At 53.6% G+C, this 24,436-nt stretch overlaps 1 protein-coding gene across 2 annotated transcripts in view; it reads left to right on the top strand.

The window, feature by feature from the left end:
- DSCAML1 (DS cell adhesion molecule like 1) overlaps positions 1-24,436 on the top strand; it is a 328,360-nt gene that overhangs the window by 216,487 nt on the left and 87,437 nt on the right. For both annotated transcript variants that reach the window (XM_012773648.2, XM_076002544.1), the window contains exon 4: positions 21,168-21,314. In XM_012773648.2, the coding sequence (XP_012629102.2) occupies positions 21,168-21,314 (147 nt within the window). The remainder of the gene's footprint in view (positions 1-21,167; positions 21,315-24,436) is intronic.

The raw sequence follows: 24,436 nt of genomic DNA, 5'->3' as shown, positions 1-24,436 counted from the left end.
TGAAAATAGCCAATGTTAAGGAAAGGGATAATAGCATGAGAGAGGTGGCATGGGGTCCCAGGGGGCCCAGACATGGGGTAACCAAGCCAGCCAGGGCAATGCCCAACCTGAGTGTGCAGGACCATGGAAGCAGCTGTCTGGCAATAAAAGGAGGCCACTCAGAAGGAAGACGGGCCACGAAGAGGGCCCGGCACGAGCAAAGGCACGTAGCACGGTGATCTCAGGAGATACGAGGTTTGTCATGTCAGATGGTGGCATAGAACAGACAGGAGGGGTGGCAGCAGTCAGAGGCGATGAGCTTTAGATGCTGTTCCCATTAGGACTACATTTGGCTGCAAAGGTAACCGAAGCATTCCACAATGACTTAGCCAAATTAGAGAGTTGTTTATATATATATATATATAATATATATATATTTATATATATAAATATATATATTTATTTTTATATATAGCTGTTTATATATATATACACACATATATATATAAATATATATATATATGTGTGTGTATATATATATATATAAAACAAGGAGCCTGGGAGCAAGCAGTTCAGGAGACCAGACTCCTTTTCCCTTCCTGCTCTGCCAGCCTCATGATTGCAAAACAGCTGCTGCACATCTGAGCCTCGGACCCACCCTTCCAGCAGAAAAAAAAAGAGGCAGGAAAAAGTTTAAAAGGCTTGTACCAGTGGCATCTGTCCTTTATTATTATTATTTTATTGTGTTAGAGTATGTATAACATAAAACTTACTGTCTTAAGCATTTTAAGTGTCTATTGCAGCTATACTAAGTACATAGATGTTGTACAGCCATCACCACTATTTCTGAAATTTTCCATCATCCCACACAGAAACTTTGTACCCATGAAGCAATAGTTCCCCATTTCCCCTCCCTACAGCCCCTGCCAACCACCGTTCTATTTTTCGTCTCTATGAATTTGACTACTCTAGGTATCCCACATAAGTGGAATCTTACAGTATTTGTCCCTTTGCATCTAACTTATTTCACTTAGGATAATGTCCTCAAGGTTCATCCATGTTGTAGCATGTATCAGAATTTCCTTCCTTCTTAAGACTGAATAATATTCTTTTGTATGTATATACAATATTCTATTTATCCATTCATTTGTCAGTGGACACTTGGGTTGCTTCCACCTTTTGGCTGTTGTGCATAATGCTGCTTGAATGTGGGTGTACAAATACCTCTTCAAATCAATGCTTCAGTTCTTCTGGACATGTACCCAGAAGTGGAATTGCTGGACCATATGGTAATTCTGGGTTTAATTTTTGAGGAACCACCATACTCTTTTTCATAGCAGCTGCACCATCTTACATTCCCGCCAGCGGTGCACAAGGGTTCCAGTTTCTCCGCATCTTTGCCACCACTTGTTACTTTCTGGCTTTGGGGTTTTTTCTTAGAGTAGTCATCCTAATGGGCGTGAGGTGGGATGTAATTTTGATTTTCATTTTGCTAATGTTGAACATCTTTTCCTATACTTACTGGCCATCTGTATCTTCTTTGGAGAAAAGTCTAGTCAAGTCTTTAGCCCATTTTTAAACTGGGTTGTTTGTTTTTTGTTGTTGAGTTGTAAGGATTCTTTATATATTCTGGATATTAACCCCTTACAGAGATACGATTTGCAAATATTTTCTTCCATTCCTTGGGTTGCCTTTGATTGTGCTCTTTGATGCAAAGAAGTTTTAAATTTTGATGTAGTCCGGTTTATCTATTTTTTTTTTCTTTTGTTGCTTATGCTTTTGGTGCCATAGCCAAGAAATCATTGCCAAATGTTTTCTTCTAAGAGTTTTATTGTTTTAGGCTCTTACATTTAGGTCTTTGATCTGTGTGTCTGCCCTCTAAGTCTGGAAAATAAGACCTTTCCTGGAAGCCCTTTCCCAGCCCCCACTCCCAACAAACTTGATCCCATGACCCAGAACAGGCAATGATGGGCACTTTGCCAACCCAAACAAATTCGGAAGAAAGGGAGAATAGGTATTGGGTAGATGACAAGCAGTGTCTTTCCAGCCACTCATTTCCTCAGGCCAGGTTGGAACAATACTGAGCATACAGTGGGCTCTTAATAAACAGATACTCAGGTTTGTGCCGGCTGAATTCCCTCATGCTTGGCTAGTCCTAGACAGGGCAATGGAATGACTTCGTGACAGCAGAAATAACCCTGAGTTTGAAACTAAAGGTCCAAGCCCTGGCTTACCACTTCCAGCCTTGTTACTGCTAGCAGGACCCTTAACCTAGCTGAACCAGTGACAGCAATCACTTCCCTTTAGGTAAATGTTTCACAGATTACGAGGCCCTCTTGCATACATTATCCCTTTTCATCCTTACAAGGACCCTGTGATGTAGATCTAGGGCAGGTTTCATTGATCTCTATTTTTAAGGTGAGGAAATGACTGCCCAGAGAGGTTAAGTGATTTGCCCAAGGATGCTCAGCTGCTAAGTCTCGGACTTCCTACACCATGGGATCCCCTTCCTGCCCATCCGGAGGGGTGAGGTGTGGGGGAGGGAGGACTGTGAGTATCCAGTGAGGGTCCAGACAGGAAAGTGCTTTGCAGACACTGGGGTGTCTTTGGTTTTTCAGTGCCTGTGTAGGTTGGGGATGGTCCTCTTTGATCCATGGAGCTGAGTCAAGATGAGGATTAGGCCAAAGGAGAGTTGAGGCTCCTTCTCTCTCCCCGGGCACCTGTGGGTTCAGGCAATTATCACGGCGGGGACCCGCAGCCCAGCGGGGAGGCAGCTCCCACGGAGGGTTTTTCCGCCTGGCCTGGGTCTGGGGAGCTCAGAGACGGACAAGCAGGGGGTCAGACGCCCACCAGCCGCACGCCCGCCTCTGTGTAACCTGCAGGCTCTGCTGCCCCAGCTCCCGCCTCTCCCCATTCCCGGGAGCCCCCGTCTCACTCCCCCCACCTCCTCTTCCCCCTCCTCGTCCCTCCTTTCACAGCATAATGAGTCTGATAAGACATTGTCTCCTTAACAGGATTAGCCACGGAGCTCTCCTGCCCCTCCCATTCATTCTGTAATACTCCTCATCTCCTGTCCTGTAATTTTCTGCTGGTATCAGAAGCTCCGGACCACCTCGGGGATATTAATTCCTCCTTGTTCTTTGATTGTGTGACTGCTGATGTGCTGGGATGCCCCCCACAGCCACCGGGCCGCAAGGCCCTGTGGGTAAATCACACGAGGCCCTCACAGGCTCGCTCCCTCCAGAGTCAGCCAGGTCCCCCCACGCCAGCCCCCAGCACCTCAGCTTCCAGCTCTGTGGGCAGCCACTGCCTCTGACTCATGCGCCAGGGAGGCAGGTCTAAAGCTGAGCTTAGGTGGCAGAAGAATGGCAAACGAATGCCCCCAGTCCAGGCCTTTCCTTCCTTGTCTTCCTGCCCCACACCTGTCCCTTGGGAGACTTTAGGCAGAGGTGGTTTGGCATCGGGGATGAGAGAGCCGAGCTCTGGACCCCTCTTGCTTCCTGGGGCTGTGACACAAACAGCCCAGCAGCGAACCCGACCTCTCTGAGCCTCGGCTTTCCCACCTGTACGGTGACAAGTATAAGTGACAAGTAGCAAAGCACGGAGTCCAGTACCCAGCACACAGTCGGTGCTCAATCGATGCTATTGATATTTTCCTTCTCTGCTGCTTCAGAGCCGGAACTGGGTGGGTGTGGGGAATACAGCTCTTGGAATTACCAAAGCATGCTTGTTTCAGCCCTGCGTTAGATCCCCAAACTCTCCTTGCACCGATTCTCTCCGACCTTTGTCCTCCCAAATCTTTCTTTCTACACATTTCTAGGGACCTTTGCAGAGGAAACGGTCTGGCCCCTTCAACCCAAAACATTCATTAGAAGAAAGCTTGGCATAGAGAGTGACTCCTGAGAAGAGATAGCAGGAAAAGAAGGGAATCAGCTGGCCCAGTCCCCAAACCATGGCCCAGGCCAAGTCCGGCACAGTCTGAGACGGGGGCAAGAGGGTCACTCTGGGCAGAGACCCTGACTCGGGGCTAACAGGGCATTTGCAGGGACAGGGAGGGGTACAGGGAGGCCGGTGGCTGGAGGAGTTAACAGAGGAAAGGAGGAAATTGCCAGAGTCAGAAGAGGTGAGGCTGCAGCTAAATCTAGGTTAATTTGGAAACAGTTTTGTGATCGATTGTGCAGAAAGTGTTAGCGAGTGAGAGGTGGGAAATTGCACCTGTGTGGTGAATGAGCTCAGAATTCCAAGTGCCGTGGGGAGACCGGGAGCTGGCGCCACTCTGGGGACCGCCGAGGTGGGGAGGCTGCGTGTGCCCAGGGGGCTGGAGGGGCCAGTGCGCCCCCTCAGAAGATAAGTGCACAAAGAGCATGGCAAGGGTCATCGATTACGCCCTTACTGTGCGCCCAGCCCGGTGTGAAGCCCTCACCCGCATTTCTCAAGTCATGTTTGCGACGCCCTAGAAGACGGCTGTCTTCCATAGCTAATGTCAGTACGCAGACGCCGCGCTCCAGGCCAGGCACTGTGGAGGGACCCGAGGTCTCTGCCCTGGAGGAGCTGTGGAGTCAGACAATCCCGCTTCAAATCCCAGTTGTGTTGTTTTCTGGCTGTGTGATCTTGGGCAAGCTTCTAAATCTCCATGAGCCCTGTTTCCTTGTCTATAAAACGGAGATAATATCGCCTGCCTGTCCAGATTAAATCCAGGCGATGCAAGTAAAGTATCCAGCACTGTGCCTGGCACGCAGCGGAAATCGACAAATAAGAGGTGCGACTCCACCACCCTCCCGTTCCCCTCCCTCTGTCCACTGCCACCACGGAGGACGAGCCGTCAATGCGTCTTACAAATCAACAGTGAAAGGAAAAGGCAAGAATATGATGGAAGCCAGGAAAAGGGTACAGATACCCAAACAATTATGGAGCACTGGGCAGGGGACAGGGAAAGGAGGATGTGACTTAGAGCCGAGAGGTACTGAGATCACACGGCTTTGCCAGGTTGGTGCCCGACCAGTCGGCCCGGGCAGAGCACTTGTATAGTCACATCTTGTCAATAAAACAGACTCACTCTGAGAGCTGATAAGACACAAATGTTGACGGGACTGCGAACATTTCCACGTTCGCCGATAAGCTCCCCAGCTGGCGTGGCTGACGCGAGGTACAGTCACGCTGAGTGGTCTGTGAGTTAAAAAGATGGATGTTCGGCCGGGCGCGGTGGCTCGCGCCTGTAATCCTAGCACTCTGGGAGGCCGAGGCAGGCGGATTGCTGGAGGTCAGGAGTTCGAAACCAGCCTGAGCAAGAGCGAGACCCCCGTCTCTACTATAAATAGAAAGAAATTAATTGGCCAACTAGTATATATAGAAAAAATTAGCCAGGCATGGTGGCGCATGCCTGTAGTCCCAGCTACTCGGGAGGCTGAGGCAGGAGGATTGCTTGAGCCCAGGAGTTTGAGGTTGCTGTGAGCTAGGCTGACGCCACGGCACTCACTCTAGCCTGAGCAACAAAGCGAGACTCTGTCTCAAAAAAAAAAAAAAAAAGATGGATGTTCAACATAGCTGACTTGCCCCTGCCATTTGAGCAGCAGCAGAGGACTTTGAAGAGTTCTAAGAAGAGGTAAATGGGACTCGGGAATGATCTAGAACCGCCAACACATGTGGTCACTCCAGGCTCTGGAGTGTGCTGACGTAGACGATGGATGGATTCTCCCTTCCTGGGACGCCGTGAGCCCTAACCACGAGAACGACCATTTATTGAACAATCACTGTGCAGGCACCAGGCCAGGTGCTTTAATTCATACGACGACTACAAATCTGTGTGATTGGTACCATTATCAGCACAATTTTATAGATCAGGAAACTGAGTCAGAGAGGTTAGGCAACCTGCGTGAGATCACACTGATGGAACCAAAGTCTACCTGACTTCGGAGCCAAGTACCACTGAGGTAACAGGCCAAGATCCAGGCCCTCATTCATTCATCCATTCATTCAATGAGTATTTTTTTAGCACCACCATCAAAGTGTGTGACAGAAACTGAGTACAGAGCAGTGGACAGGCAGAGAGCCCCTGCCTCACGGGGCCGTGGGCTCGCTCACCAGCATGCACTGGGCATTCACCGAGTGCCAGGCCTGGGCCGTGCTAAGGCCTGGGAGGCAGAGGTGATGGACCTGCAGCTGTTCTTGGCCTTGGGAGGGGCCAGCCCCTCCCTGTGGGGCCTCTCTCTACAGGATGTGGCCGCTGGAGGCCTCTTCGGGGGTAGGTGCTCATAAGCGGGGAGTAACCATAGGAAGGACAGAGGGATGGTGCCCACGGCCACCCAGTGCCCTTGGAGCCACACGGGGCACACAGGGGCAGACATCACATGGCTTCGAGAGGTCACAGTGCCATGCCCTTTTAGCCACATCCCCTCTGGGACACTCTGAGAGACCAGCTTTCTCATTCCCTGTCTGGAAGCACCCCATTGTCACCAAACAGAGACACCAAAGAAGGAAATGTAGCAGGGACAGAAGTGAAGTGAGGCATGGTTCCACAGCAGCCCAGAGACTCCTCCCAGGAGCCCTGTAAGAGGGCGTGATTATCACCACTTTACAGATGAGGAGACTGAGGCTCAGGGGGGTTCTTGTCTGGGACTTGCCTCCAGGTCACACAGCTACAGAGTGGCAGAGCCGACTCTTTGGGCTCTGGATACGGGGCCCCTGGGAATCCCCAGCCACGGCCCCAGGCGGTGGGGGGGGGTTCAGAAGAGCGGGATGTGGTGTCTTTAAAGAGCTTGCATTCTGCCTGGGAATGTGAGGATGACCCACGTGACACAGCCAGGAGAGCCTCCAAATGTGAAACTTGAGGCCCTTCCAGGTCCCAGCTGTGTGACCCAAGATAGGAGCCATGAACCGTCTGGAAAGGGATGGGGCTCCTGGTTAGCTGGACTCTCAGAGGGGGTCCGAGGAACCCTGCCGAGGGCAGGGGTGCCCTCCCTGTGGGAGGGAACCAGTGGGAATCCCCATGGCCATGCAGCGTACCAGCAAGTACTTTGCAAATGCATGGACAGCCCGGCTTTGTGATTTGGGGCAAGTTGCTTCCTGGTCTATTAGAGGGGAAGGAAAAAACCCTCAACCTCAGCAAGGCCGTAGCAAGGACTAAACAGGAAGGCAGGTAGTGTGCTGGCGCAGTGCCTGGAGTCCGCTCCATTGTCACTGAGATGGGCCTGGCGTGACAGCAATGGCCAGGACCTGCACCGCCCCTCAGGGGCTTGCACCCAGGGACAGTGCCAGGCCTGAGCGACTCAGTCCACACCTCATCCCGGCAGAGACGAGTGTGCAGGAGGGTCTTCTTGGGGAGGACGGTGTGAGCTGAGCTCTGAGGGGTGGCGCAGTGGCTCACACCTGTAATCTCAACACTTTGGGAGACTGAGGTGGGAGGATTGCTTGAGGCCAGAAGTTCGAGACCAGCCTGGGCAACATAATGAGACCCCGTCTCTACAGAAAATAGAAAAATCAGTCAGGCATGATGGCATGTGTCTGTAGTTAGCTACTCAGGAGGCCGAGGTGGGAGTATGGCCTGAGCCCAAGAGTTACAGTGGTAACTCAAGGTTACAGTGAGCCATGATGGCACCACTGCAGCCTGGGCAACAAAGCAAGACCTCATCTCTAGGAACCTTGGGAAGGGGATGAGAAGAGTGTCCCAAGTAGCAGCAAGGTTTGGGCAAGGAGGAGGCCAGAGGAGGACCAGCGTGGCTGGACTTCAGGGAGAGGCCCAGAGATGGGGTCAGGGGGTGGGTGGAGGCCTTTCACCACCCTGTTAAGGATTTTGGTCTTCATCCTAAGAAAGATGGGAAGCCATGGGATGGTTTTCAACATGACCAGATGTCTCTTTCAGGAGGATCTGGCTACAGGGAGGAGAATGGATTAGATGAGACCAGTTGGTGCAGGCACACAGTAGGCCCTTGATAAGTAGCAGTGTGGCCTTTATGGCACACAGGGTGCTATAGGGGGGAGGGCAGAGCAAGGCGCAAGGACTCCATGAGGACCAGGCCCTGGGGTCTTTCTGTCACCCCTGAGCTGCAGAGCCACCCAGGGTAAAGGAAAAGTCCCAACTGCTCAGGGGCTGGTGAGGGTCTGGGATGCGCACAACCATTCCGAGGAGGAGCGGAAGGGCGGGGCCGCACCTTAGACGTGAGCCTGGGGCAGGCAGCCACCACGCCTCTCCCCAAGGCCCCAGAACACAAGAGTCGCCCTCCCTGCCAGCCCTGGGGTTCTGTTGAAGCAAGGCAGCTCTCCCAAATCGCAATAACAGTGATTTCAATTGCACCATGAGCATCTGACACACGGAGCGAGAGCCACGAAGCCCCCTGGCGGGGAACATAAAAGGGGGGAGTAGGGGCTCAGGGGAGGGTGGAGGCTGTCGCCCCTGGCTGGGCTCTGCCATGTGCAGCGGACCAGGCCGGGAATAAAGAGGCTTATTTCAGCACCCTGTTATTATGGCATCTTGTTTTCATAGTTTGTTCAACAAACCTCTCTCCCTCTCCCTCTCCCCCCCCCCCCCCGCCTCTCTTTTTTTTTCATCTTCCTCTCTCAGCAAATCCATTTAAATGCAGTTCTATTCTTAAAGCGCCCCTCTCATGCATGTCTAATGAATGTCAGGGAAATGCTATTACAATGGGGCTGAGCGGGGTCCAATCGGCAGTGTGTGTACAAGTCATTTGAAAGGAAGCCTGGGAGCGCTCCAGTTTTATTACAGCATAATTAGAAATAAAATCTTGTTGCAATGTGAGAATGAGAGATGTGTGCTAATCCTGGGGTAGAGAAAGACGGAGCTGTATTTAGAGAAAAGGATTCAGGGACAGAGAGAAAACTAGCCCCTCTGCCTCTTCCCCTCCCCTCCCCGCCCCAGGTTTCTCCTGCTGGTCTCTCCCTGAGACCCCCTAGGACTCCGTAGGGGCTACTCCAGGGACAGTGATGACGCCCTTCTAGATCTCAGTTGCCTAGAGCCGTCACTCTGCCAGGACCCCAGGGGAGCAGAGCCGGACCCCTTCTGGCAAAGCCACACCCTCCCACCTACTTAAAAGACCAGTCCGTGGGCAGTTAGGAGGCGGTGGGAATGGTCAGCAGAGCCCGGACTTGGAGGCTGAGACCCAGGTCAAGTTCCGAGTGCCCCACTTCGGAGAGTTATACGTTTGTTTATTTGCTCAGTCATTCAACAAACACTCAACTGCCTGCTATGTGCCAGGCACTGTGTTGGATACATTCATTAACTCGTTTAGTTCTTTCAGGAAACAGGTTCAGAGATTCAACGTCTCATCCCTCATCACCCAGCTAGAAAGGGGAACACAACTCGAACCCAAGCCCCTCTGACTCCAGGGCCGGGCTGTCTTCACTCCACTGTGCTGTCAACTTCCTGGGTCCTCTGAGTCCTTCAGACACCCATCTCTCCAGTAGCGCCATGTCCTCTGGAGCCCGAGGCAGAGATCAAGGTGGGGCCTGACCGATCCCTCTTACTGGGCAGAAAGGGGGACCCGGATGGTGACAGCCCAGCACCATCAGGACAGTGAATCAAACCAGGAATCTGGAATTTGAGGGGCAGGGGTGCAGAGGGACTGTTATATCACATCCGTGTGGAAGACGACTCTGGCCCAGGGAGTTTGAGTCAATACCGGCTCCTGTGCTCAGCACCCCTCAGATCTCCGACAGAGACAGGTTAACAGGGGAGGAGACCTCCACCCTTGCCCAGCCAGCTGCAGGGAGAGCATAGAATCACAAAGGAAGTGAGGCCCGGGAGGTACCTTCAAGGTCAAATGCTTCAATCCCTTCATTTATCATTTAGGGAAACTGAGGCCCAAAGGACCACTGAAATTTGTCAGAAGTCACATAGCAAATTAGAAGCCAGTTTCTCATCTCTCAGCCCAGTGCACTCGACTCCGCCATGCCCGCCTCTGCATAGTGTTTCCAGAGGAGAGTCCCACGGAGGCCGTTTCTCAGCCATGGTGCTTATTCGAGCAAAGTCTCAGCCCTTCTTAGACGTCCACGGTTGGGCAGGGTTGGGAAGGCCGCCTCAGTGCACTTAGCCAAGATCAGCCAAGCTCTGGAGCTAAACCTGGCCCCCGGGGAGCCGAGGACAGCACCGCTCCTGGGGCCAGCAATGGGACCTCCAGCCTTGCAGGAGAAATAAGAGTCTGAGTCACGCCCCACGAGGACAGGGGGATGCCGGCACTGCCCCCTAAGCCCACGTCTTCCTGCTTCGGCCCCTCGCTCTCTCAGCCACAGAGGTGGCAGTGAAGGAGCAGGGGAATAGGCCTGGGGAACGCACGGTAGCATTTGTGCCACCATCAGGAGCCCGGCCCGCCAAGCCCCAGCCCAGCCTGGGGTTACACTTAGAAGAAGAACATGAGACCATGGTGTTAGCCAAGTCCCCAGAAGCCCCATGCCAGAAACAGGTAGATGAACCCGCCACCTGCCACGCGGAGGCTCTTCAGTTGTGCAGCCCTCCTCTAGCCAGCTCCCACGCCAGCTCTCGCTTCAGCACCGCGGCCAGAGCTCCTGGCTCTGCACGCCCCCACGAGCCTGCTCAGCGGACGTTCCACCTCCCGTCCATCCAGGCCTCTCCCGACCCAGGCGTGTCCAGTCTGCCCAGTTCCAATTCCACGAGGAAAGAGCGTTTGGCCAGGAGACAGGAGGCCTCTCTTGACATCTGTACTCTGACCCAGACGAGCTGTGTGACTCTCTGTGCCTCAGTTTCCTCCCGTGGAACATGAGGCGGTGGATGAGATCTGAGTCTTCCATCGAGGGTGCAGATGAGGCCCTGCCCATGTTAAAGGCCCACTCCCAGGGCCGGTTCCCTGCCCACCTCGTTCCTGAGCGATGCCTTCAGCGTCCTCCCTGCCCCCCTCAGCTCTTGGCCCCTGATGCCCACCAAGGTCTCAGGCTCAGTCTTCCTCTACCCCTCGTGCTCTCACTCTCTGAACCCAACCTGTGTGGTACAGCCTGAAGCCTGGTGACCTTTGGGACCAGCTCCCCGCTGCCCTTTTCTCTCCCTGTTCTAACGCCCTTACAGAACAAGGCCCGATTCTAGAATGTTAGTGCTGGCAGGGCCCTCGGGTAAATAGCATGTCCAGAGGAGAAGTGCATTGGTCTGCTAGGGCTGCCATGAGACAATACAGCAGACTGGGGCCTGAACAAATGTTTTTCATAGTTCTGGAGACTGGAAGTCCAAGATCAAGGCGCTGGCAGGTTTGGTTTCCAGTGAGGGCTCTCTCCCTGGCTTGCAGAAGGCCACCTTCTTGTGTGTCCTCTCATGGCCTTGTCCCTGTGTGTGCACATCCCTGGTGTCTCTTCCTCTTCCTAGAAAGGCACCAGTCACATTGGATCAGGGCCCCACTCATTTAACCTGACCTACCTCTTTAAAAGCTTTATCTCCAACTACAACCACATTGGGGGTCAGGGCTTCAACATACACATTGTGGGAGGACACGATTCAGTCCTTAACAAGGAGGATTTAGGGCTTAGAGCCAGCTGGGGAGCTGGGACTTGAATCCCAGTGCCCAGCTCATGTCCTGCATGCCTCCTACTAAGCTGCAAATTTCTCCCCGGGGTCGAAGGTTTACAATCCTGGGAGTCCAGAGTCCAAGAGGAGGAGAGGAAAAAGAGTAGGTCTGGCTTCCCTTGGGTTTTTCAAACCCAGGCTGGCAGGTACCCCCAGGGCCCTCACCGTCAGCAGAAGTAACAGAAAGGAAAGAAAGGCAGGTATCCCTTGGAGTCTGCCTTAAATAGCTCCCTGAAGGCTGCCCTGGTGCAGGGGGCGGCCCAGAAAGAGGCGAATTCCTACAAGCCAGGAAGTATTGATCATCCCACCTGCCCTTCCCCACTGTACAAATAGCCTGGGAGGAAGGACAGCCCAGACTGTGGGGGCAAGTTACCTCATTAGTCTTATGAACTATCCACAGACTCCAAGCTGCAGGCTGACCACATTGTTTGCACAGATCTATAATGCACGGAGCTGCAACTGGTAACCTGTATTGATTGCAATTTCTCTTTTGGAATCGGTAGCCCCTGGGGGGCAATTGAGGTGCTTGGAAGCTCGGGCTTCCTGAGGCTACCCCAGGAAACAGACTGGGGCTGACAGGCTAAGTATCTCTTCTATTCCAAGAGAGACTGAATGGTTTTTCTGACCCTGGCCAAAGCCTGGTCTAGGTGCAAAGCCCCATTCCATTCCTTCCCTCCTCCCCATACCCCATACCTCCCATTGCCTACTGGGACCTTCCTTGCAGGATGGGGGAGGGGACAGAGCAGGAAACCCCTCCCTCAGCTTCGTGTTCTCCCGCTTCAGGAAGGCATCCAACTCTAGCAATGGAAAGGCAGCCTGCAAGCCCCACACGAACACCTGCGCTCGGTGTACATGTCACACACAGGCCCCCTGTGCTTTCACACACTTGGCAGTATCCTTTCCACAAGCACACGGTGCAATATGCATCACAACATCCTTTTATAAACACTGTCACAGGGACACCAAGAAAAGAACCCCATGAGCCGAGAAAACCAGGGTTTAGGGCCCCCAATTCGGGGATGAGTGAACAGAAGCCCAGAACGGTCAAGGGATCTTCCTAAAGCCACACAGCTCATAGATGGCAGGTCTCAGACCTCCCATTTCTGATTCCAAATACAGAGCTCTGTACAGCACCCACTGAGGACTACGCCTCCCCCAAGCTGCCCACCCCTTCCCTGTCCCCTGCACTGCCCCATCGGCCCGTGCGAGTGTACCCGGCAGGTGTACGTGCCAGCACACACTGCTCCCTCACAGGCACACTCAGCCACCTGCTCGACACTGCACCTTCCCACTCACACTTGGCACCTGGCCACGGCAGGGTTCCTCTGCTCCCTAAGCCCGGCATCTACGTCCTCCCCAGACAAATGACCGCCTGACATCCCGGACTCCTACCACACTCTGCTCCAGCCTCAGACAGGCAGTCGTCCATCCGTCCCCCCGGTCAGTAACCGTAATGTCCCCCGAAACCGCTGTCATCCCACCGATGGCTCGCCCAGCACTCTGGCCCTGGCTAGTGAGAAGGAAGCCACCACCAGAAGATGCAAGGGGCCAGGGGACCGGCCACTGTCCAGACGGGGAGAGAGTCCCCCACGTGCAGGGAAGAGGTTGGCCAAAGCCCCCTCCGCAGCGCAGCACGCGCTCTCCCGGACGCTGGGTGGCGGGAAGCGGCTCCAGACGTGTGTTCAGGAGCCCAGGTGTGACGCCGGCTCTTCCGCTCGCTAGGCGTGCGGCTTGGACAAGTCTCCTAGGCTGAGCCACAGTGTCCTGTGTGCAGAGCAAGAGGAGAGGCGCGGACTTCCCAGGCTCAGGAGAGGGAGGGTGTGTGGACGTGCCTGGCACAGCGCGGTCCCCGAGAGCATTTCCACAGGGGGTGCCCGCCGAGTCACGCACCGCAGAGTGTCCCCCTTGCTGAGTTTATGACGTGATTTAAGCTACTTCGCCAGCTCAGCCTGGATCCCTCTCCAAACTCAAGGTAGACCGTGCCCGTGCGGGGTGACCGAAGGGCCGGAGAGGGGAAGTCCATGGCTGCGGGACCCTGGACACAGGGCTGTGTCCTCAAGGGCCGGGCTGTGGAAACTTCTCGCATCCAAGGGACTGAGCTTGCCCTAAGGCAGGCAGAGGGCACTTCCTGTTGCAGAGCCCCGCTCTGGGTGCCGGGCCTGGACGCGCATGTGTCCGTGCTAGGAGCAGCAGACCTTCGTGGTTAGTGGTCTGTCTTCCGGCGGAGGTAGCATTTGCGAATTTCCAATCCGCTCAGCTAATGAAGAGGTACGTCCTCAGTCAGGGAGCGACCTGGAAGGCCAGCTCGAGTGTGCAATTCCCGCCCTCCTTCCCCCAGGCCCGGTGTCCCTGGGTCTCACCTCGCATGTTCGAGGAGCTCCTGGGAAGTGTGAGGTCACACTGTCCACCCTGGCTCAGCTGGGAGACCCTGCAGGGGGCCTCACCGAGAAGATGAGTGACCACCACGGCTTGCACACGCCCCACGGTGCCTGGGCCCGTTGCTATTGTCTCTGCTTATTTCTCTTTTGTTAGCTCCAACCCATCAGTCTTGCTTTATGTCCCAGCCTGGGCTCACCTGAGCTGGGCAAACAAGGAAAATATCAAAAATGGCCTAAAGAGGAAACAGTGGCCCAAACCATTGCAATGTGGTGGCCGTGGGTAGAAGGGGAGAGACTCCCAGGGTCCGGGGCAGCTTAGGGACAGGAGTCCAGGCTGGAGGTGCAGCCGTCTCACCCCGTGTGGAGCGAAAGGACTCATTCATTCAACACGCGTCCACCTGAGCGTCTGCCATGCGCCAGCCGTGTTCTGGAGCTGGCGTACGGGGTGACCTGAAGTACCCTCTTGCTCCCTAACGGAAACACCATGTGCTCTGGGGACAAATAAAGCAGAGTAAGGAGTTGGGCAGGGATGGGGGACACAGTGGTCGGACAAGGCCCCTCCAAGAGGGGCATCTAAGCAGAGACCTGAATGAGGCCGGCAGTGAGTCAAGGAAAGAGTACTTCAGGCCCGAAAGGAATAGCAACAGCAAAGGTCCTGGGATGGAAACGAGCACACACACACGGGGACGCTGATTTTAATACTACTGGAGTGATGGTCTCCAAGAGGCCTTGCTCTGACATTCTTTAAACCGTAGATTTATAAATTGCTGGAAAGGATCTTAAGGATAGTCTAATTTATTTCTCCCATTCCATACCTAAATCCCTGTGCAATATCTCAGCCAAGTGTTTCTTCAGCATCAACTTAAATACCCCTGGTGACAGGAGACTCACTACCTAGCAAAGACACTCATTCCATTTTTTACAGTGTTGACAAAAAAAATTTTTTTTTCCATTTTTAATTGTGCTAAAATACACATAACATGAAATTTACCATTTTAATCATTTTTAAGTGTTAGGTTTTAAGCTCAGTTTCGTTTTGCAAAACTCAGACTCGTACCCATTAGACAGCAACTTCCTCTTTTCTCTCCCTCCAGCCCTTGGCAACCACCATTCTACTTTCTGTGCCTGTGAGTTTGACTACCTCAAATGCCTCACATAAGTGGGATCTTATCATATTTGACTTTTTTGTGGTTGGCTTATTTCACTTAGGATAATGTCTTCAAGGTATATCTATATCGAAGCTTGTGTCCAAATTTCCATCTTTTTAAGGCTGAATAATATTTCACTGTGTGAATACACTATGTCTTGTTCATCTATTCATCTGTCTGTGGACAGTGGGTTGTTTTCGCCTCTTGACTATTGTGCATGATGCTGCCATGAACATGAGTGAACAAATATCTCTTTGAGACCCTGCTTTCAATTCTTTTGGATGTATACCCACAAGTGGAATTGCTGGTAATTCTATTTTTAATCTTTTGATCTTGACTATTTAATCTTGACCTTTGAATTGCTCACACACACAAAAAAAAAATTATTGTTAAAGGTCTAATTGGATATAGTAGAAACCATGATTAGCAGTGGCAAGAAGTTTGCCGGATGCAGAAACACTCAGAAATGGAAGTGGGCTAATCTGGGAGGGCTTCCTGGAGAAGGTGAATTTCCACTGGGATCAGACAGTACTGAGTGGCAGTTTACACATGAGTGAAATGGGGATAAAGCTACCATAGAGTTAGTTTCAGGAAATTTCATTCACTCGCTGGTTCGGAGTGCCTGGTTTGCGCCTGAGTGAAACGGGAACCCACCGGAAGGTTCCTAGCCGAGGAGTCACGTGATCTGACTTTTGGGGTTTGCCGTCACTCTGACTGCGTGCAGGAGACATACGGAAGAGGGGCGAGTGGAAGCAAGGAGGCCAGTCAGGAAGCGGTGTCCCCTGCCTCATCCAGTAGTTTCCTTGCTTTGCTCTAGCAAGTGCTGTGGGCTCTGCCAGCTCACACACTGCCCCAAACCCTCAGCTCCCCTGTCCCCCTCCCAGGACCCTCCCCACCACATTCGCCCCCACACCTTTGCAGAGGGAAGCGGCTCTCTGTCCAGCCCCTCTGTGGCCACTGAGAGCCCCAGAGGTTTCTAGCAATTATCCCTCCACGGCTCCTGCAGCTCTGGGGAGTCTCCGAGGCCCAGCTCTCTGACCTTTTAGAAAAAGACAGAAAAGATACTGCGAGCTCACTTAGCACCTATGTGCATGGTCTTCAAATTGCCGGGGAGGGGCTTCTTTCTCTGCACACTCCCCGCTCTGCAGCCCAGCCCCAGCTCGGGAGAGGAAGAGGTGACCCTGCAGGAGGCCTGACCACAGGGAGGCACCGAGCCCTTCTTCCCAAGATGACACTGCATCAGCCACCCGTGTGCTGGGGACTTTTGTATGCAGCGTTTCAGTTCATTCTCCCAACAACCCTGTGATATAAGTTCTATTTTCCTCTTTTTCCTGAAGGAGACGTGGAACCCACACAAATGTAGTGAGAGCATAGAGACATTAGTTGTCAGTGCGAAGGTCCGTATGAGTTTACCCAATCCAGTGGTTCTCTGTCCTGCACGTTAGAATCTCCCAAAAAGCTTTTAAAAAATACCAATCTCCAGGCCACTGCACCCCCAGAGAGTCTGAGATTAATTTGAAGTCTCCTTAGATGATTCTAATGTCCAAACATGGTGAAAAATACTCAGCTACTCCAACTTCTCTCTCTCTTTCTATGGATGGGGAAACTGAGGGCCTGCAGGAAGACTGGACGTCCCTAAGGACACCCTGCATGGGCACCCAGGGCTGCCACAGCACAGCACCACAAACCGGGTGCTTATAGCAACAGGGATTTACTGTCTCACAGTTCGGGGGGCTGGAAGTCCACAGTCCAGGTGTCGGCAGGACCTGGCTTTCTGTGGGCTCCCGGGGAGGACCAAGGTGTTTCCTAGGTGTCAGACACATCACTCTAGTCTCTGCCTCTGCCTTCACGCAGCACTCTATTTTCGATAAGGTCACATTCACTGATCTGGTGGATATTAATCTGAGCAAGGCACTGTGCAGCCCAGTCTACACCCCAACAGTCTCGGCAGAGCCAGAATGCCTACCCAGTCTCCTAACTCCCAGTCCTGGGCGTGGCCCACCACACCTGGTGGCTCCACCTGTCTTTACACTCCTCCTCTCACCCATGGCTCCTATCACGCCCCCTCCCCACCCTTCACCAGCCCCCCAGGACCAATAACCACACCTTTCATGGAGGAAGGACATTGTCCTCTAACTGTGGAATCCCAGAGGGCAGAGGTCAAGCCCAGGACTGGACACACTCCAGAAGGACTTGACAAATTCAGCCACACTGAACTGAATAGGTGACGGTTCCTACAAAGGTAGTAAGGACCCCACTGACAGAAGCAACCAAGCAGAGGCTGGCTGACCATATGTTCCTGTGAGTGGTGCTGTTATTCTCGGACAGTCAGTCCAGCACAGAGCTTTGATAAAGTGTATGAAGTAAACTAATGGTCCAGGCTCTACCACCTACTAGCTGTGTGACCTTAGATGGATTATTTAACCTCTCTGTGCCCCGGTTAATAATAATAATAATAATAGTAACATCCATTTCAAAGCATTGGGGGGATTAAATGAGATCATGTATGTAAAGCCATGGACCTAACTTATAATAGGTGCTCGGTAAATACTTAGCTTTTATTTTTTTTTTTTTTTTTTTCATGATTAGGGTATCCTTAGATTTTTTAATTTTTTTTTTTTTTTTTTTTTTAATACTTAGCTTTTAAAAAAGTACAGTCCTGCTCTAGGTCACCCAGGAGGAGGAAGGCAAACCAGGCCAGAGTCTTCACGGCAATGATGAAAAGAAGAAAAGGATCTGCTAACCACATACGGCACTTCCCTAGTCATGAGCATGTTGACAGATGATGCCACAGCCTTTGAGACGTGACAGTCAAGCAGAGTCCACATTTAAACATAGCTCTGCGTCCTGGTCTGAGAGCCTAAAGGAAAGGGACCCTCCAGTGCAAACACACGGGGACACTGTTGGCATTTGGGGTGGGTCAGTTCTTTGTTACTCAACATGCCCAGCACCTCTGGCCCCTGGCCACTAAATGCCCTTAGCACCACCCCCATTATGGTGTCAGCCAAAAATGATCCCCTCCACACATTTCCAAATGGCCTAAGGAGGGGGGCTGCACCCTGTCATTTTCTCCCTCTCCGGTGGGACCAAACCTCCCGGGGAACAGAAGCCAAGGATGTGGGCTCTTCTCCCCATCCCAAGCATGGCTGGTCCCATTTGGGCTAGGGCGTGGAGCCAGCCTTGCAGGCCGGCATGCCCGTCATCCGGCCCCAGCCCGACTCTGCCGGCCGAGCCTGCCTCTGCCCTAGCACCGTGTGAGGCTCACTCCACGGGCTGCTTCCTCCTTCCCTTCCCCAGCAGGGCCCATCATGTGATTCTCATCAAACATGCAGAACTGATGTTGCACGAGTCCCCCCCAGAGGGATTAGCATAATACCCCTGATTTCTCCTTCCCCCTCCCACATCCCGCTCTCTGTGCATCCCCTGGCTGCAGCCTGCCTTTGTTTCAGGAGAAGCAAAACACTGTGTCTGAAAACGTTACTGCAATTAAATATGCACAAGGCGGGGGGAAGGGAGGGGAAAATGAGGACAATGAAGGATGTGAAACATCAGATGCAGCAGCTGCTTGTTGCTATAGAAACCCTAGCTCCCCACCACCATCAAGGCAGCATCGGGCCCCCCACCCCACCCCACCCCACCCCCCACTGGTTTAAAATCCCCCTAGGACCAAGTGCCCCGTTTGTCCTGAGGTGCTGGGAGATGCGAGACCACAGGGTCCCCGCTGTCCGGGGCAGGAGCACCTGTGGGCCGCTGGCGTTGATTTCCATGTCTTTGCTGTTTCTCCGCACCCCGGCACTGCCACCTCCTGACATAGTACTTCTGATTGGCAGCAGCACCCTCCAGTAGTTCTGCATTCCAGTCCCAGTTACATAATAAATTACGGAGAGCTTCCGCGTCTGACTTTGGGATGTCACAACATGGAGACAAAACAGCACGTGCAGAGTCCAGGGGGGGAGCCAGGTTCCTCTGGGCTTCCTCGACTCCTCCCCGACTGCCGGCTGTGGGGCTCGGCGCCCTCCCCCTTCCTTCTCGTCCTTGTCCCCGGTGCTGAGTGGGGGTCCAAAGAGCTGTGGTCTGTGTGCTGAAAGGGGGGCAGGGTGGGGGGCCCACAAACTCCAGGATCTAGAGGCTGTCAGTTGGCCGACTGCTCATCTGGGAGGGTCCCCCACAAGATGCAGCTCATGGTGGGGTCATAGCCCCAGACCTGGGCCCGCATAACCACTCGTCTGAGGGGAGAGGGAGGGAAAGGGGTGTGGCAGCGGTTCACGGGGACAAGACTGGGGTCTGCGGTTGACTGCAAGGAGGGTGGCGTGATGGGGCTGCCTCCCTACTCTCACATCCCCCCCAGAAAGTGGATGCAGCCTTCAGCTGGGGGCTGGTCATCTTGCCCTGTTCCACCCCGATGGGTTAAGTCTGATCGCAAGAGCCCCACAAAGTGGAGCAAAACCCCTGGCACACGGCGGGTCCACTCCTACAAGAGAGGTGCGGGCGGAAGGCAGGAAAGAAGGAAGAGAGGGAGGCGCACTTAGGAGATTGTAGATCAGCCCACGTTCATTCAGAAGCAAGACACCAGATTGATGACGTTATTTGAAGCCATATTAAATCAATAACTATTATAAAATAAACTCCTAAGACCGTGGAAGGGCATGACGGCTGCCTTCCAGCTGGAGAGGGGGCGTGGCAGGAGCACGGTGGTGGCGGGTCCTGCGGGCTGCATGGCCGGGGCGGGACCGCGGAGGGAGCCGCCTGGAAGGTGGTTCTGCAAGTCGGAGCCATCACCTTGCGAATGGGCCGCCGAGCGGGGCGGTGAGCTCCCCAGCCCTCGTGGTAGTGAAGTGAAGGCTGGAGAGCATTTGTCAAAGATGTCAAGCACAGGGAACTTTTCAGCCATGCAGCTCCACAGCTTCCACTGTGGCAAGTGTCCTTTGGTGGACACCTCCACCTTCAGGTGCTGAGAACCTTGGACTTGTGCTCGGGGCAGGAGGCAGGCCGGCCAGGTTGTCAACACCACAGAATATTCCTCCTAGGAGACTGAGCCAGAGCCAGAGCTCTTGTCCTTGTTTCAGGGGATCTTACTCAGCCCCCAGGTAGGAAGAAGCAGATCTGTAAACAACAGGGTTTAACAGGCACGGGGCTGCCCAGAGTGCTTCCCTGGGAGAGCCCGACACCCCATGCTTATCGGGCCCTTCCCGGGGGTTCAGCACGGCCCCTCTCCCCTGCGGCTTCCTCTTAAGCCACTGTCACTACCCAGATTCCAATGCCCCGTCCCCGTGGACACGGCAGCCTGGGGTCCTGCGCATCTGCCTGGGAAGGCGGCTAGCCCGCCCGGGAGAAGGCGGAGGGACCCAGAGTCAGCTTCCCCATCTCAGTCTGGCCTCGGTGGGCGGCACTGCCGTGAGCTTGGGGGCTCCAGTGCAAGCCCCTCCCCGGCCCTCTAATCCAGTTTTCTTCTTTAAATCAGCCCTCATTAGCTCAAGCTCGGGTGAGCCCTGGGACCGGGGACACGGAAGTGCACTCCACCTCTGAGCGGAGTCGTACGTCAGGGTCAGGCACAGCTAAGAGGGTGTGCTGCTGCCTGGGCTCCCGCCCCCTGCTGAGCCCTGCCAGGGACAGCAGTGGCCGTCGCAGTGGCAGGAAGCATAGAGCAAAGTGCCTGTCCCTTTCTCTGCCTCACACCAAACGGGCGTTCAAGCACTGTTTGTTAAATCATCGTTGCGTTTCTGCCTCTCCTCATCCCCACTCCTAGGGTAGCTCGGCCTCAGTAATCGTTTGTTGAGTGAATAAATTATTTAAATTAAGACAAAAGGATTAAGGTTTATTATTTTTTTAAATCCGTACATCCACCTGGGAAGTATTATTTATTTGTACAGATAAAGCCCAGAGAGGTTAAGTATCTTTCCCGAGGTCACACAGCTAACAGTTGGAAGAGCTGGGTTGCGATCCAGGTCTCGATCTGACTCTAAAGCCCACCTTCCTCCTACTAAACCCTGAGACATCTACCCTTAAAGAAAGAACAATTTACTGTAATCTCTGCTCGTCGTTTCGCTTGCGTGTAGAAGACCCGCGTCTATCAGAGATGCTACCCTGCCTTTGAGGTTGCACCGGACTAGGGAGTAATAGACTGTGTCCTGGTTGTGTCTCCAGAAAACAGGTTTTTTATTACGCACCACGGCGGGCTGTACATCTCTGACGTGCAGAAGGAGGACGCCCTCTCCACCTACCGCTGCATCACCAAGCACAAGTACAGCGGGGAGACCCGGCAGAGCAACGGGGCCCGCCTCTCCGTGACAGGTAGGCGAGGGGGCAGGGGAGAACGGGGCGGGCTGGGGGGAGGCGCCAGCCCATCCCGGGACCCGGCATGTCTGCACCGCCCCGGGGGTCGGGGGGCCTCGGAGAAAGACGTTAAAGAACACAGTCCTGAAACCACCCTGCAGGGCCTCCTCCCGTTGGGTTTGGGTGTCTTTCACATAAAGACTCCGGAGATAAACTCCACTCTCCCGAAGAACCACGAGGGAGGGTTATGGACCTCACCCTCCCTTTCCTGTTTTTGCCTTCCTCGTTAGAAAGTTCCCAGATAAAATCCGATACCCAAACATAGTAACTATTCGTCTAGATTTGGGGGATTTTTCTATTTCCGCAGGTCTCTAGGTGTTTTTTAAGATTCTATCTTATCAATCAGTGCATATGTATCTTTTGTTGCAGGCCACCTCACAACATTTGAAAGTAGGCAGAATATAATTTATGAGCAACACTATTTCTAAGCTGAATAAAGGAGTCTTGTTCTGGGGTGATGATAGCTTCTTAGCAGGGCTGGAAGTGGTGCTTACTGGCTCCCCTGTGTACCAGGGACTTCCCTCGCTGCTGTCTGTTCAGGCACCGCAGTAGCCCTGCGAGGAGTGTGTCGTTCTCCTAGTTTTTACAGGCGAGAAAAACAAATCTTAGGGAAGCCAGACAACTTGCCCGAGCTATTTAACCAGGGGGAGGCACAGCCAGAATTCAAACTCCCGCCCCCTGGCCCCAGGGTTCCTCCCAGCTGCAGGACCCCATAGAAGGTGCCAGCTGAATGTCCCCATCCATGCTGCCTGCAGAGAGAGCAAAGAAGGCACACGTGCCCCTCCAGGAAGGCCTTTTGAAACAGCGGTTTCCAAACTTTTTTGACAGCAATCCCGAGACAGACATTGTTACCACAGCCTGTGCAATGCATGCTAGTACCTTCTACCACACCCATTGCAGGGCACTCTGGTATTTTCTATTCTGTTCTATTCTGTTTTGATTTTTCTAAATGCCGGTCCAAACTTACCAAATGGATCTGACAACCTGTCCACAGTTTGTGACCTGCAAAAGTTGAAAAATCTCCGTATTGAGGAAGTGAGACTAAAGTTTTGCGAAGGATCATGAACCCATAGCCGGAACGCCTAGCTTTGGGGATCAGACTCACAAAATCTCACAACCTCGCCAAGCCTCTGGAAAAGCAGCCTGTCTAGGTGGCCGCTCTGATTCTATGTGCCTCGGGTGCTCCGTGGTCTGTGAGCTCTGCCCTGAGCAACGGCTGACTCTTTGGCACCCCTCTCACCTGCCTGACACCTTTGGAGGCAAGACCAGGAGAACAGGAGCCAGGAGAGGAACAACCAGGCTCACTGATTCACCTTGTGTCCTCAGTGCCTGGCCCTGTGCCTGACACGTAGTAGGTGCTCAGTAAATATCGATGGCATTGATCCACGCCAAGGCAAACCGTGTGCTGTCATACGGGCAGGAGAGGGGGCTGCACTATGCGGCTGACTTTGGATTCCGCAGCCCAGTTCCCTAAGGGTGCACTTCCAAATTATAGGGACTTGTTTGTACGGTGTTTTGCATCTCATTTGCATGCCTTTCATACAATGTGGGAAAGGCACAGAAATCCGCCTTCCTGCAGGCCCTCTCCCTTCTCCTCCATGAATATCTGGCCCCTTCGCCCTCTAATCCCCTGGTTGAACCTCCAGCCTTTGGGAGAATAGGCAGGAGTCCCTAAAAAATAGATACTCTTTAAATGGGAGGATCTGCCAGCCGTTTTCTTTCTACTCTTCGCTCATCACCAGCTGCAAGGAGCAGGGGTGGGTAGGAGGAGACTGAGAGATCAAGCCCAGATCGAGAAACAGGGGTAAAGAGAGGAGGGTGCCCAGACAGAAAACAGGAGAGAGGCCCAGGCACAGAGCACTCGACATGGGGAGGGAAAAGCCGAACCGGAGAGAGACAAAGGGAGCTAGGGGAGAGAGGAACGGAGCGAGCTGGGGGAGGGGGCCCCGTGCAGTGATGTGGGCCTTGATGTGATGTGAAGTGACAAGGCGATCTGAAAGCTGCTTGTCTTGGCAAAAATGCAACTGATACCGGAGCGAGCAGCGCAGAGTGCAGAGGGAGACCCCACCCCACCGCACTTCAGATCCGCCCCCCAGAGTTGAGGACGGGGGTCAGTCCCGAGAGAGAGGCTGGGCACAGGTGTCGGCTGGGGTGTTTCAGTCTCTAGTGGCCAGAGCCCTGTGAGCTCCTGGGGCTGGTGGCGAGAAGGGCAGGTTTGCACCGGGTCCCCAGCCCCAAATGCAAGAGGAACAGGTGAGAATGGTACGGGCGGCAGTGCACTGGAGGCGGTTGTTTCCTGAGGACAGGAACCACATCAGCAGGAATCTCTGCAGCACTCGCTAAGTGTTTATTAGAGGTGGAGTGGGGGATAATGAGGTGTATTATTAAAAGGGCATTCAGGAATCGGGCCAAAGTTTCAGTCTCAGCCACGCGGCTCATCAGTTGTGCGAGCTGGCATAAAATAAAGTTCCAAACCTCAGCTTCCTCATCTGCGAAATGGGAGTGACATAATGTGCCGCGCTGGGTAGGTTGTGAGAACAAAGTAGGATGGCGAGGGCAAAAAGCTCAGCGTCATGCCTGCCTGCCGCACTCAACAGACAGCAGCTGCTGCTATTGTGGTGGTTGTTATTGTTCTGTCGTTGTGGCTGCATTGTTATTCCCACGACGTTCCCAACGCTGGGGAGGAGGGGGGTGGCGAGGGGGAGCAACTTTCATTTTTCTGCATCTTCCAAATTAGAGGAGGCGGCTGCAGGAATAGTCTGAGCCCCTGCAGACTATAGCCTCGTCAGACTCATCCCATACACCTAGGTGCTGTAGAGAGTTTACCAAGTGCTTTCACACGCATTAGCTCACTTTGTCCCCGAGGCCACTCAGTGGGATGGGCACGTTTGTAAAGGAGGAAACCTGTGAGCAGAGAGGCTGAGCGACCAGGCTCGGGTCCCCGCAGCTCACAAAGGGCAGAGCCAGGTGCAGAAGCCGAGCTCCCGGCAGTGCCCCGACCACCTAAGCAGGGCGGCACTGCTCAGCGGGCCGCAGGGAGTCCCGCAGCCTCCCCGGGGCGCCCCAGAACCCCCGCCCAG

Source organism: Microcebus murinus, chromosome 4, assembly GCF_040939455.1.
Source record: "Microcebus murinus isolate Inina chromosome 4, M.murinus_Inina_mat1.0, whole genome shotgun sequence".
Classification (NCBI taxonomy): Eukaryota; Metazoa; Chordata; class Mammalia; order Primates; family Cheirogaleidae; genus Microcebus; species Microcebus murinus.
This window is presented reverse-complemented; position numbering and strand designations above follow the sequence as displayed.